Below are 12,781 nucleotides of genomic sequence, written 5' to 3'. Positions count from 1 at the left end.
CGCATTGGATACGAAACAAGTGTCAAGATTGAGCGTTTCTTGAAGATATTAGATATTGACCAGCAGAGCAAGGAGGTGGAACGAGATCTGCACAAGTCATGGTTACTGGCTTCATTGATCTATCTACACACAATCGAGGCTACGACAAATGAGATAAATTGCTTTTCAGAATGGGACAATGAGCTCATCCACGATTTGAAAGTCTCGATGGAGAGACTGATGGATGTTTCAGGAGAACACAAATATTCCACTCGTGTGCTGCTATGGGTTCTCTTCTTTGGCGGCTTATACGCCGAAGAAAAATAGTACATGTGGTTCAGGAAATCCCTCAGGAGTGTATGCATGAAACCAAAAGTCGAGACGTGGGGTCATATCAAGCAAGAAATGGGAGACCTGCCTTGGGTCGAGGTGGGAGTTGAGTGGAAGTTGAAAGCTCTGTGCGGACTCTATTGATACTTATCTTTCACTGTACCAGAACGGCAAGTCGCCAAGTCTTCATGTTATAGTATCAATACACGCAAAGTCTTGAGAGAACTCGCTAACGCTCCTGGAAGTGAGGTGCGGGGCAATCTCACAGCATAGGCATCTCAACCAACTATGATCGCACAAAAAATTCGCATCCGAGCTATCTCTAACGTAAATATCAACTGGCGTCTAAATCCTTGACCAACAGAGCATTATGACTTGACTTGAGTCCTCTGGTGTTGACTCAGGGGCTCTCGCTAAGCGAGTTGCCCCTCAATTTGCCACGGTAAATACCCCGCAGTTGGGAATGTCAGCTCTTATCATCTACCTAACATGCTGACAGAAATCTCAAGTCCTTCACCCAAACGTCTGCTTCGATTGTTTAACAAACAATATACGCAAGTGAGCAAATTTGTAAGGATGCCAGGATTTCAATTGAAGCAGCCCCAGCATCGTGAACTCTCTGGTGGAGACCTCCTAGCACAATGCCTGAAGCAGTTAGGTGTCGACACTGCATTCGGCATCCATGGAGGACATCTTGACGCTTTCCTCATGGGCTGCGATCACAGCGGAATTAGACTCGTTGATACTCGACACGAAACAGTAGCTGTTCAAGCAGCGGAGGGCTACGCCAAAGTCAAAGGCAAGGTGGGAGTGTGCTTCGTCACGGCGAACAGCGGGTATGGCATTTGAAAGCAAATATCTCTTCAACTCAAGTTAATGCACGTAGGTTTTCGAATTCTCTCCCAGGCTTAGCAACAGCAATCGCAGACCGAAGCCCAATTTTCGTAATTACAAGCTCACCACCACTTCGAGATGCGGAGACGAATTGTCTTCAAGGTTTCCTTGATCAAGTCGTCGTTTCAAAGCCTCTAACCAAGTTCTCGCACCGTGTCACACACCCAGAAGAGATTCCAAGACTCGTTTCTCATGCATACAGGACTGCCAATTCTGGCACGCCAGGTCAGTCGCCCTAATCCTGTTAGACTTTATGGCTAAGCAAAGTCAGGTCCTGTGATGATTGACTTTCCGATCGAGATCTTGTTCAGTCCTGTCAGACAAGAGAGTATCTCATGGGGCTCAATCAGTTCACCGCAAGCATATCCGCCATCCCCAAGTCCTCGAGCCGTCACCGAAGCACTTGCTTTGTGGAAAGCAGCCAAAAGACCTGCCATTGTTATCAGCACGGGATGTCGCGGGGCTGAAGCCAGTAAATCGCTCCTGGAACTGGCCGAGGCCACACAAACGCCAATTTTTCAGAGCATGAAAGGATTTGGTCCATTGCTGTTGGATCATCCACTCCACGCTGGACTTGCAGGAAATCTAGCCAAGCTACCATATGTGGGCAAACCGCGACCAGATCTAATCTTCATGCTTGGCGCGCGGACTGGGATGTTCATGGGAGGTCGCTCTGGGATCATCATCCCAGAACGTGAGTGTAAACTCATCCAAATCGACATCGATGGCTCAGAGATTGGCAGGTCATGTCATGTAGACGTTGGTATCGTATCCGACATGACTGAAGCCTTGCAATCGTTCAACGCTGCTGTGAAGTCTGATCCTTTTCAAACACCAGAGGAATGGGTTGAACTGGCAACCAGCCTGAAGCACACTCCTTCTGCATCAGATAAAGACCAGAAGCTCATCAACAGCAAGATGCATCCATATCATGCTCTCAAAGCCGTCCTTTCTGCCCTAGAACCTGGCTGCATCCTCTCCATCGACGGCGGAGAAGCGGGAAGCTGGACCACAGATCTCCTCGAAGTTGCTCAACCATCCTCGTCATTCTTCTCAGCTGGTTATCTTGGCATGCTAGGAAATGGATTCGGTTACTCCCTTGGAGCGGCTGTAGCAGATCCTACGAGACAGATCATCAATATTCAAGGTGATGGAAGCGCTGGCTTCCACTTCTCAGAGTTGGATACTTATGCGCGACATAAGCTCAACATCTTGACCGTGGTAGTCAACAATTACGTGTGGGGAATGTCGATTCATGGTCAAGAATTGGTGTATGGGGACAAGAACCCAGCTCGCCCTGTCAGCACTTTGAGTGCCACGACGAGGTACGACGTTATTGCAGGAGGTTTTGGGAATGAGAGTGCAATGATTGACAAGTTGGAGGATATCGAGGCCACAGTGAAGAGGTTCAGTGAAGTCAAAGGTCCTGCCTGCATCAACCTCATCGTTTCTGACAAGCCAACACATTCAGGGACTGTGGCAATGGTGAGCCCGACGGATGATCCAAACATGATTGTGGTGCCGTATTATGATAATATTCCCAGGCCATATTACAAGTAGAAGCTGGCTTGTCGAAGTCTCTTCCACTGTTGATATGTCCACATGCAGCCGTGATTTTTCATAACGGCGGATGGATTTCAAGCTGATGACGGTGTGGAGGAACGAGAACGTATACGGAGCGCGAGAAATCCTGAATGAGTTGCCGGAGAGCTGTGATGAATGAAGAAGTGAAGTTTGTGGATTGAAGGGCGACATGAACTTCAAAGAGTCCACCGGCGAGGAGAATCGAGAAGCATTGAAGCAATGCAGATACAGTTAGGGGCTAGCGGTCGTCTTAGCGCCTTGGCACCCCTCCAATGGCTCGTGAACGTGCGACAGCCTCGCGTTTGCTGCGAGACTGTCTCACACTTTTGTCTCAACTTCCCACCTTTCCACCTATCTACATTCCACAAAATGATGGACTTCGGATCTGTCGGCTTCGACTTCGACCATTTCATCGAAAGACGATATGCGAGTACGAGATCAGCAAACTTCAACTTCGAGCCCATTCCGCTCCTCCCAGACGATGTCCCTCCCGAAATTCGCAAACACGTCGAGGCGATTGTCGGAAGCATCGATGTTGTTTCAGTCAGAGCATTACTTCTTCGCGCGGTCATCGATCATGAACGCCATATTGGAAAGCTGGTATCCGTCCATTGTGAGACATTCTCGAAGACAAGTGGCAGACTGTGGAAGTGCAGGGACGAGACACACAAATTCGCTGGAGACATAAACCATGCAGTCGACACCCTCGACATCCTAATGGTGGAAAGATTGCTGGTCGACGCCGTCCTCACCTTTCGCAATGTTGCTTCTCGCGTATCAGCAGAATCCAAGCGTCGATCAAGACAGATGCACGTAGCTCTCGCTGATATCCAATACCATCACGACCTGTGTCGAGCAATGGTTCGAGAGCTGAGTCAAGAATGGCGGGGCAATCGCAGAAATCGAGGTGGTTTGGCACAAAGTCCTCTTCCTGGCGCACATCTGTCTTATGGTGCTGCATCCGAGATCGCTTCTTCTCTCTCCAAGCTCCCTCTGATCATGCAGAGCGTTCCTTGTTGGGAAACACGTCGAAATACCATGCTCACATACCAACGCATTGCAGACACGTTGGTCAACGAACTGCTAAGCTGCGAGGAGTCCTTCTGGAGGAGTCTGCTTCTGCCTTTGATGCTGCACACAAGTTGTTGTATGACATCTGAGGAGCGGAAGCGTTATGTCCATGAAGGATTTTATTATGGTCTTCTCAAGTTGTGCCCTTTCCTGCCTATGGGAGACGCCAATGCTCTGTATCGTCAATTCCCCGTCGGATCTGAAATGATCGAGCGGAGTCGAGCTGAAGAACTTGCCATGGCAATACGAAAATTAGAACTGCGACGAAGACAAGCTGCCTCTCTTGTACGCCAAGCACCCCGACTTCCCGGCCCTCCAATCCGAATAAACAAGACTTCGAAGAGACGACGCCGATCTGACGGAAGGGCTGCTGTGAGGATCAAGGTGGAGTAGGACTGCACACTGAGAGTCGGGTTGGCAACCATCATTCAGGCGGATTGCGGGGTACATTACAAGATGGCGTTCAGGTTGGGCAAAAGTTTACCATGGCCAATTTTGAGGTTAGGGATGGGATAAATGGCGTTCGTGGTTGGGACTATACCCTCGGCACGGACCTGTGTACTGTGTAGTAAGTCTGTATTGAAGAATTGCATCCAAACATTCTAGAAGACCGCGAGTTGTAAGCGTTGTGATCGCGCGACACTAACCTACGTTGAGAACTCAACCACACCTTGCTCTTTGAATTCGGTCTATATACACCCTTTTCACAACTTTGCTACATCCGTCTTATACAAATGAATGACTTGAGGATTCATATACGAAAGGAGACCGTGTCTTCCAAGCTCTCCACCAAGGCCACTTTCCTTGTGTCCCGAAAAGAATGCTTGAGGGAGTGGTCGTTCAAAACTGTTGATCCAGACAGTTCCAGCTTCGATTTGACTGGCAATTTTGTTTGCTCTTTCAATGTCTGCACAGTATATCGAGCCTCCTAGACCAGTTCTTGTGTCGTTGACGCGGGGTATTAGTTCTTCCTCTGTGCTCCACGGCATCATGGGTACGATTGGTCCTACTCTTGTTAGCAAGCATTTAAAGCTCTTCAAAGACCTCCACTCACCAAATGGCTCTTCTGTCACAATTCTCGAATGGCTTGGTGGATTGTCGATGATCGCCGGTTGGATGACAAACCCATCCTCACCACCAACCTTACCACCAAGAGCAAATTCATAACCATTGACAGCGCAATCCTCGAAGAACCCCTTCACGATGTTGTACTGCATCTCGTTTTGCACGGGACCGAGCATGATACCCTCTTCGGCAGTTCCACCAACCTTCCAGCCCTTAACCACCTTGGTCAACTCCTGCAGCATTTCCTGGTAGATGCTCTCATGTACAAACAATCTCTTACTTGCCACACACAACTGTCCAGAATTGAAGAAGGCGCCAAGGGCAACCAAAGGAGCAACCTTTGCAATATCAACATCGGGACAAATGATGCAAGCGCTGTTTCCTCCGAGTTCAAGAGTCACGCGCTTCAAAGTCTTCGCAGAAGCCATCATGACTCTCTTTCCGGTAGTAATGCTGCCCGTGAAACTAATCTTGTCGATTCCAGGATGTTCAGTCATCATTGGGCCCATTCGATCGTCACCGTTTAATGCCTGCACAACTCCAGGAGGTACATATTGCTGGATCATCTCAGCAAATTTAAGGACGCTGTAGGGCGTGAACGGAGAAGGCTTGATGATGATCGTGTTTCCGGTCAGAATAGCTGCGCAGAGCTTTCCCATTGCAAGGACCAGGGGAAAGTTCCATGGGCAAATTGCGGCTGCGACACCAAGAGGGACGTAACGAAGCGTGAGTTTGAGGTCGGCATCATCTTGGAGAATCTCCTCTCCTGGTGATGGAGCCTTGGCTGTTCTTCATTAACTTCCAAAGCTCAATTATGAGAACAACAACGTACCATGATAATCCAAAGTACCAATCGACGCCATGACCTCTCCGGTTGCGAATTGTATCTGTCACGTCGTTCAGCACAACTCGCATGCTATCACAATCAAACTTACTGGTTTCCCACCTTCCAACGACAGCAGTTTCGCCATTTCTGGAACATGCTTTTGCAATTCGGCTCTCATTTTTGCCAAAACTTGCTGTCTCTCAGCCCAAGTCGTCTTTGACCAACTCTTGAAGGCTTCTCTCGCAACCTCAACAGCTTCATCGAGATCCCGCTCAGTCGCGATAGGAACATCCCATAATTCGGATTTATCGGACGGATTGACGCCATGGTGCATCTTTTCACTACTTCTCAGGCCCTTCGCGACGACATTGTGGAACTTTTCGAAGCTCAGTTCTGCTGCTGGCGCTTTTGTTTCAATCGATCCCATCTTGACTGTTTTCTGGAAACTTTCAACTGATATGTCAAAAAATGGAAATGAATCAAAGATGCAAATACACTTTCAAGTTCCAAAACCAACAAGAAGTCAAGGTATCATCTCCCCAGCGAGCATTCTTCCCCCTAAATAAAATCCCCGTAGCGGCATTCCCCCACCACGACCCTATCATGCCTATCATCCCTACTGAACTTTATCTGAGTTTAACCTCGCCTCCAACTGGGGAGCAATTGGTTGCGGGACTAATCCCATGTGGGGCCTATCATGTTGGGGTCTCAGGCTGTTTCAAGGCCCGATCTTTCATGCCGCGGTTTCGAATCTCCTTGCTTGGGGGATTTCCCGACAGTGTTGGCGGGGTAGGTGGGGAGCGGGATATCTAGGACTTGGACTTGACAGCTGGAGCGGCAGTAGTGTCGGACCGAGCCCGATTTTGGAGCTGAGCTGAGAACCAGCTAAGAGATACGAAACGGGAGTATTTGTCCCTTCACATGCTGTTTGTTCGGTTTCTACTAGACCTTCAGCTGGCGGATTTCTTGGCGTGAAATTTAAGGTCAAGTTGGTATTCCCTTTCCCTCCTCTGCATCCTCGGTACCACACAAATCCAAACAATCAAGCAACATGACGCTCCCAACTCACCACCAAGTAGCTGTCTGGGTAGTAAGTCCTCCCTGTCCTCTCACCCCTTTACCATGCATCAATCACTAATATTCCCAAGCGAGACGACACCTCACCCCATAAATTCCACTTCCAAACCACAACCGCGCCTCTGCCCGTCCCCGGCCCGCAAGAAGTCCTCGTCAAAATCTCCTGCACAGGCGTCTGCCGTTCAGACATCGCTCTCGCAGCCGGCGAACTTGGTCCCTGTACCAGCATCCTCGGCCACGAAGGCGTAGGTCGAGTTGTCTCCCTCGGATCCGGCATCTCAGACTCGCAAGTCAAGATCGGGACCCGGGTTGGGGTCGCGTGGCAACGAGATGTGTGCGGCACGTGCGAAATGTGTTTGTTGCCTGACGGGGAAAATCGCTGTCTAGAGCAGATGACAGGTAGGAAGGTGGATGGAACGTTTGCTGAGTACACGGTTGTGCCGTATCGGTATCTCACTCCTGTCACAGAGGAAGTTGAGGATCAGCTTATTGCACCGGTTTTGTGTGGTGGTGTGACCATTTATAAGGGGTTGAAGATCTGTGGCGCGACGCCTGGACAGTGGGTTGTTATTGCTGGAGCTGGTGGCGGTGTTGGATCTTTGGGCATCCAGTATGCAAAGGCGATGGGGTATAGAGTCATTGCTATTGATGCTGGAAAAGAGAAAGAGGAGTACTGTAGGCAGCTGGGCGCTGAGGTCTACGTCGACGTCACAAGTGGAAAAGACACAATTGCCACTGTTCGCGAGAAGAGCGGTGGGCATGGAGCAGCAGCTGTTCTGGTGACTGCGGGGTCAGGAAAAGCCTATCAAGATGCGATCTCAATGTTAGGTCCTTTCGGAACTTTGGTGTGCATAGGCATTCCTCCCCCAGCGCAAACAGTCACTTTCCATCCTATCACTTTCATCGATCTCGGAATCAGGATCATCGGATCGGCTGTGGGAACGAGACTTGATATTCGGGAAGCTTTAACCTTTGTACAGAGAGGATTGGTCATGCCGAAGGTGCATATGGCGAAGTTGGAAGAACTGTCTGAGATTGCAGAGCAGATTTCTTCTGGGAAGGTGAGTCGCCGAATAAATTCGCAGCAGTCCCGTTGTGTAATTCTCATTCTTGAGAACTGAATATTCAGATGAGGCTAATTGTTTTGCAGGCTATCGGAAAATTCGTGGTTCGATTTGACTCCGGGTCACCTTTGCTTTGAATGCCATTGATCCACGAGCGAATGCATTGTTGGAATTACATAATCTATCCTGATACTCCATGTGTATAAGTATACATTCAGTGACTTGAGTCAAGGCCATACCTCAAGACCTCCGCTGCACTCAAACCCATAATGAGCTTTTCGCGAACCTCTTCCTTCAATTTCGCATTTCTTCTTCTCTCCAAGTCGGTCAAACGGTGCTAAACACCAAATTGAGAAGGAGTTTAGCTTGGGGGTTAGAGCAGATCTGCTTCCAATTCTGACCCTGAAACTCATTTTCATTCCGTCCCGCCATTCGTAAGAACCAAGCCGCGTGCTCTACTATGCGTTTTCGCACTTCACATGACTCTCTTTTATCCACCCCGCAGCATATACATCTGTAACCATAGCCCCAAGCTAAACAAATCAGCTCCTTACCGTGTGCGATGAAAGCTGACCTCAGAACTGTTGCAACCTTTGGGGGTAGACGCCTCTTCTTCGGACCATAGTCTTCAGGTTGGGCGCTCTTCACCATGACGAGCGTGGACCCTTTCTTCCGCATACTATCAACATATTCTAAAAGGCCTACAGTGAATTCTTTCATTGCCCTTGCCAAGATCACATCCTCGATCATCCGGATTTGGGAAAGCCAAAATGACTGCACTCCTGCAAGTAATTGAGCCATGTCCCCATTTATACCTCGGCCTGGACCAGAAAAATCCCAGTCCAGGATCGCAAGGCGGGGAAAAGCACCAAACAATTTCCCGGCGAGCACGGTCTCGAGGGATGCATCACCTACGGCAAAGACCATAAAGTCGCCTCCGAGCTCTCTGTCGAAATCATCGACGATCCTTTTGCCGAGCTCTTGGCTATCCGAAATTCCAAGCGCTTGAAGGTAGCCTTCGATTGGCACCACTTTATGTTTACGGACCAGATCTGTAAGCTCGGAATGCTTCGTATTCGCACCGACTTTGTAAAACTTGGCTCGGGATAAAGGTGTTGCGTGGAGACTAGCGAACCACATTCCGAGGCGAGCTCCAACTATTACAAATTGGAGATTCTGAAAATGTTGAGTATCCATTGTTGTGAAAACTTCCCATAAAGTAGTGAACTCTCCTACATCGTGCATGATCAACACCGAGTTCTTGCGGCTCCGTTTAATGAGACGAGGTACGGCGACCCAAGGCTCATCGGTTTCGGATTCCTTGAGAGGGAAACTCCCAAAGGTCTCTAATGCAAAAGTTTCAATATCCTAAGAATGGTAATTAGCTATTCCATCGCAAAAGATCAAGATAGAGTTTTACTTGTCTGATGTGGGGTGCTGGTCCAGCAGTGCCGAGACCCGGGACACAAGGTGGCGCCCATTTGATAATGCATGAATTATACTGATCCTGTCCGCTTGATACCCGTGTTGCTCGAAACATATCGCTCAAACCACAAGGTCGAACCATGGCATAGGTCCATTTTTCTCCGGGGAAGGCTATCTTGAGGTACGACGCGATATCGAAAACCGTCAACTCCTCCTCCTCCTCCAGTGCATCGTGGTCACTGAGTTTCTTCTCAAGCTCATCGGTTACCTTGGATTGAAGTCCTCGAACTATGGCAATAGTTCGAATCTGCACTAGAGTAGAAATTGGAAATTTGAAAGTATTCGTAGCTATGTCGAAATTGTTCGTGGCAGCGTGCTGACGCCATGCTTCCTTGAGCGCGCTTATAGTCATGTTCTGTGCTTTCTTGAATATCTCTGGAAGGCGTGCTATATCTGCAAGGAACTCGTTTCCACCATCCTTGTTGAGTACAAATGCCCAATACTCGTCGCCATACAGCCACATCTTCATTGTCAGCCTGCAAAGTACGTCCTCGATTTCTTTCCGTAGCGGCGTAATGTACTGATCGATCCAGTCATTCAAGTGACTTTTCGTCCCTCCATATTCTCCCAATGGCTCACTGAGACACAAAAGCTCGAGGGAAGTTTCGAGAAGTCCACCGATTGTAAGAAGTGACTTCTTCTCTTCCAGGAAAATGTCCTTGGGTTCCTTCTTGATGCCTGCGTCGGTGTTTGGCCAATTTTCGTTATCCATGTTTACGAAAACACTTCCTGCCAGAAGTTCTTCATACACCTTGGAGTAGACGTGATGGTCTAAGAGCTCCCAAAACTTTCCATGGTGTCGTTTCTTTTCATCGCTCTCGACCCCAAGCTCGTGGTCAAGTTCCGTAAGTACGCTTTGCGCCCGCGTTGCCGCTCTCTGGTATGTTGCCCGTGTAACTTTTGCTTCGTGGCCAATAATGACAGGCAATTGTCGATGCACCAATTTGTTTAACGTGCCTCTGAAAAGCTTGTAGCCAAATGACTCATCTGAATGGATCGGTCGGCCGAGTGGAATGAGCTTTTTGTGAACTGTCTGGGATTCTGGAATGGTTGATGTTTGATCTGGAGTCTTGAGAAGCGTCTCCAAACCGGCAGGTAGCCTTGATGTCTCTGATTGATTCCTTGCCTTTTTCTTCCTCTTCCTGTTATTTGGTTTCTTCTTCTTGGTTGAAGGTTTGTCGTTCTGGTTGTCGACTTCTTGATTTGAGTTCAAGTCGGACCGTATTGTTTCAACACCAGTCTCTCCACTTCCTTCTTTTTGCAAGATAAGCTTCCCGAACTTTAGCAAGCTTGAAAGGCCTGTGAAGAATGAACCAGTCGTTTCTTCGTAGTCTGCGCTCGGTGACCTTTTACTGTGCCTTTCCTCAAGGCCTGCCTTGACTTGTTCGTACAGGTCTTCGAGGCTTTGAGTGAAGTTTTGGATGAGAATTTTCGTTGACTCTTTGGTTTCCTCTTTCAGTAGACACCCTTTCGCTGGTGACTTGCCCAATTTTGAGAGAACCTCGGTACTCTCGTGGGCTCTACTTTCGGCGACAGTGGGAAAGACTTGTGCAAGAAGACCGCAAAATTTATCTGGAGGGAGATCTAATTCCTCCATTGTCGAGAGCAAGGACATGAAAGCCTGGCAGGTCTCATCGCACTGAACATGGACGGTCGCGACACTCTCGCCAATCTCACCCCTACATGCTTCCTTGTCTTCAACTAACAATTCGTCTAACAATTCGTCTAATTCCTCTGGTTTCATGGCTGATTCAACATCTTCTTCTCCAATTGGATGACTAGGACCATCTGTCTCTTGTTCAATGGCTGTGGACATGGCCTTCTCGTCCGGAGGTATAACTTCGATGTGCTCACTGAGAGTGTATTTGGTATCTACATGTGTCGTGTTCTCTCCTTCATCACTGTCAAGCTCTTCCAAAGTCTCGTCTGGGTCGAAAGGTTTCTCTGAGCCACCTTCGTCAATCGTGTCACAGATGTCAAATTCGGCCTTTTCATTATCAGGGGAATCTCCCTTGATATTCTCGTTTGAATCGTTTTGGATATGAGGTCGGGTTTCTTTGGCATGTCCGCCGTCTTTGTGAATGATATGTATGCTCTTATCGTCGGAGTTTCCCAGTTCGAGGACTTCGTTCAACGATCTTGTGACAGCGTCTTGGACGGATTCTGGAGCATCATCGTTGATCCTAGCTTTGTCGACTTCGCGAAGACTTGTATCAGTGAGATCATTCGGGGATTCCACAGCATGAGACTCATGGAGGTTCTGTTGTGGCGTTGCTTCAACAGGATTCCCCACTTTCGTCTCAGCGGCATCGTCTTGTTCTTCAACGTCTGCAAGCTTGCCGGTTTCCTGCTGGTATATCTTGACCATCAATTGAATCCGCAAATTATCGCTTCCTTCCCGTCGTTCATCTGAGCTAGATAGATTTTTCACTTCCAGCTTCTCTTCCTCCACGATGTCGGATGCAATTGAAGCTACTCTTTCTAAGGACAGAACTGCCTCGTGGATCTCCTTTTCCAAGCTTGCTTGGAATACGTCATCGTCTGTCTCTTGTACAGGAAAAGCTTCCTCGCCAGCACTATCCACACCTGAAGTCTCGTGGATCTCCCTAGAGTTGTCTTCTTCTATTTCAGCTTCGACCTGTTGTCGATTCATCCAATCCAACTCGTCTTTGTCGACACGCGCAATAGCCTCGAAGACTAAGATCAGTGCATCTCTTGCAGATACATTGCTCTCCATTGCCAGCACCAAATCCAGCATGTCTGACAGGGACCTATCTTCGATGGCCATCCACTCCAATTTCTCCTCCATCTCCATCCTCCATATCTGATCTTGTCTTGACTTCACCTCCGAGGTAACATCTGATGTGATCATATACCGCCACACCTCGAACAGATCTACTCGTTCCTTTGGGTCTTCGATACCTCGTACGAGAAAGGGCAGCGAAACCCAGCCGTTCGCTTCTGGAGGTTTGGATTCCTCCTCGCCGCCGTCGGGAGGTGGTTCGATTGATATGATCAAGGATGTTGAACCCGCGGGATTCGGCGTAACAATGATGTCGCTGCATTCGTCGGAAGAAAGCTCGCGGACGGTGACGAAGACTTCTGGAAAGTCATTGGAATGGATGCTCGTCGACTGCTCCAGCTCTGCGGTGAGCTTTTCGTCGTCAGAGCTGTCTTCGGGAGAATGGGTGGCCATGGTGGCGGGTGATAATGAAAATACTCGATGATTCTTTCATAGCAACGTCGAGTGCTCCCCATCTGATTTCCTCACAAGACAAGGCAAGCTGTCCCCCGTCGCTCCTTCCAAGCGAGTCAGGGTTAGCGAGTTCCCAAAGCTAACCAGTTTTGGCCCCCACCTCTTTCGTCCTGAGCCGAGGCCCGCCATTTCGTTTTCATCTCAAGCTTC

At 48.8% G+C, this 12,781-nt stretch overlaps 5 protein-coding genes across 5 annotated transcripts; 3 read left to right on the top strand and 2 right to left on the bottom strand.

Annotated features, from left to right (window-relative positions):
• Nucleotides 1–885: 885 nt before the first annotated feature.
• LY89DRAFT_650588 (acetolactate synthase I/II/III large subunit) lies at nt 886–2,970 on the top strand (the record flags this gene model as incomplete). Its single annotated transcript, XM_018212113.1, has 3 exons — nt 886–1,145; nt 1,196–1,428; nt 1,475–2,970. 3 exons carry the CDS (start codon nt 886–888, stop codon nt 2,761–2,763), a joined length of 1,782 nt encoding a protein of 593 aa, XP_018068020.1. The 3' UTR covers nt 2,764–2,970.
• Nucleotides 2,971–3,006: 36 nt separating this feature from the next.
• Nucleotides 3,007–4,457, top strand: LY89DRAFT_720906 (uncharacterized protein; the record flags this gene model as incomplete). Its single annotated transcript, XM_018218601.1, has 1 exon — nt 3,007–4,457. The coding sequence occupies one exon, from the start codon at nt 3,007–3,009 to the stop codon at nt 4,249–4,251; it is 1,245 nt and encodes a 414-aa protein (XP_018068019.1). The 3' UTR covers nt 4,252–4,457.
• Nucleotides 4,458–4,555: 98 nt separating this feature from the next.
• LY89DRAFT_720905 (aldehyde dehydrogenase) lies at nt 4,556–6,176 on the bottom strand (the record flags this gene model as incomplete). The annotated part of the gene is made up of 4 exons (XM_018218600.1): nt 4,556–4,864; nt 4,913–5,707; nt 5,756–5,810; nt 5,859–6,176. 4 exons carry the CDS (start codon nt 6,174–6,176, stop codon nt 4,563–4,565), a joined length of 1,470 nt encoding a protein of 489 aa, XP_018068018.1. The 3' UTR covers nt 4,556–4,562.
• Nucleotides 6,177–6,647: 471 nt separating this feature from the next.
• Nucleotides 6,648–8,114, top strand: LY89DRAFT_687066 (zinc-binding dehydrogenase). Its single transcript, XM_018215418.1, has 3 exons — nt 6,648–6,839; nt 6,898–7,887; nt 7,977–8,114. The coding sequence occupies exons 1-3, from the start codon at nt 6,801–6,803 to the stop codon at nt 8,025–8,027; spliced, it is 1,080 nt and encodes a 359-aa protein (XP_018068017.1). The 5' UTR covers nt 6,648–6,800; the 3' UTR covers nt 8,028–8,114.
• A 103-nt stretch (nt 8,115–8,217) lies between these two features.
• On the bottom strand, nt 8,218–12,571 carry LY89DRAFT_671959 (uncharacterized protein; the record flags this gene model as incomplete). The annotated part of the gene is made up of 2 exons (XM_018213249.1): nt 8,218–9,258; nt 9,311–12,571. The coding sequence occupies 2 exons, from the start codon at nt 12,569–12,571 to the stop codon at nt 8,218–8,220; spliced, it is 4,302 nt and encodes a 1,433-aa protein (XP_018068016.1).
• Between the last annotated feature and the right edge of the window lie 210 nt (nt 12,572–12,781).

Source organism: Mollisia scopiformis (assembly GCF_001500285.1).
Source record: "Mollisia scopiformis unplaced genomic scaffold LY89scaffold_18, whole genome shotgun sequence".
Taxonomy (NCBI): domain Eukaryota; kingdom Fungi; phylum Ascomycota; class Leotiomycetes; order Helotiales; family Mollisiaceae; genus Mollisia; species Mollisia scopiformis.
The sequence above is the reverse complement of the archived record's forward strand: the minus strand, read 5'-3'. Positions and strand labels throughout refer to the sequence as shown.

Bases quoted from the DNA above. Each gene is read 5' to 3' on its own strand.
- LY89DRAFT_687066 (XM_018215418.1), top strand. From the start codon at position 6,801: ATGACGCTCCCAACTCACCACCAAGTAGCTGTCTGGGTA. The intron at 6,840-6,897 runs GTAAGTCCTCCC...AATATTCCCAAG, and splicing joins ACCAAGTAGCTGTCTGGGTA to CGAGACGACACCTCACCCCA. The intron at 7,888-7,976 runs GTGAGTCGCCGA...ATTGTTTTGCAG, and splicing joins AGCAGATTTCTTCTGGGAAG to GCTATCGGAAAATTCGTGGT.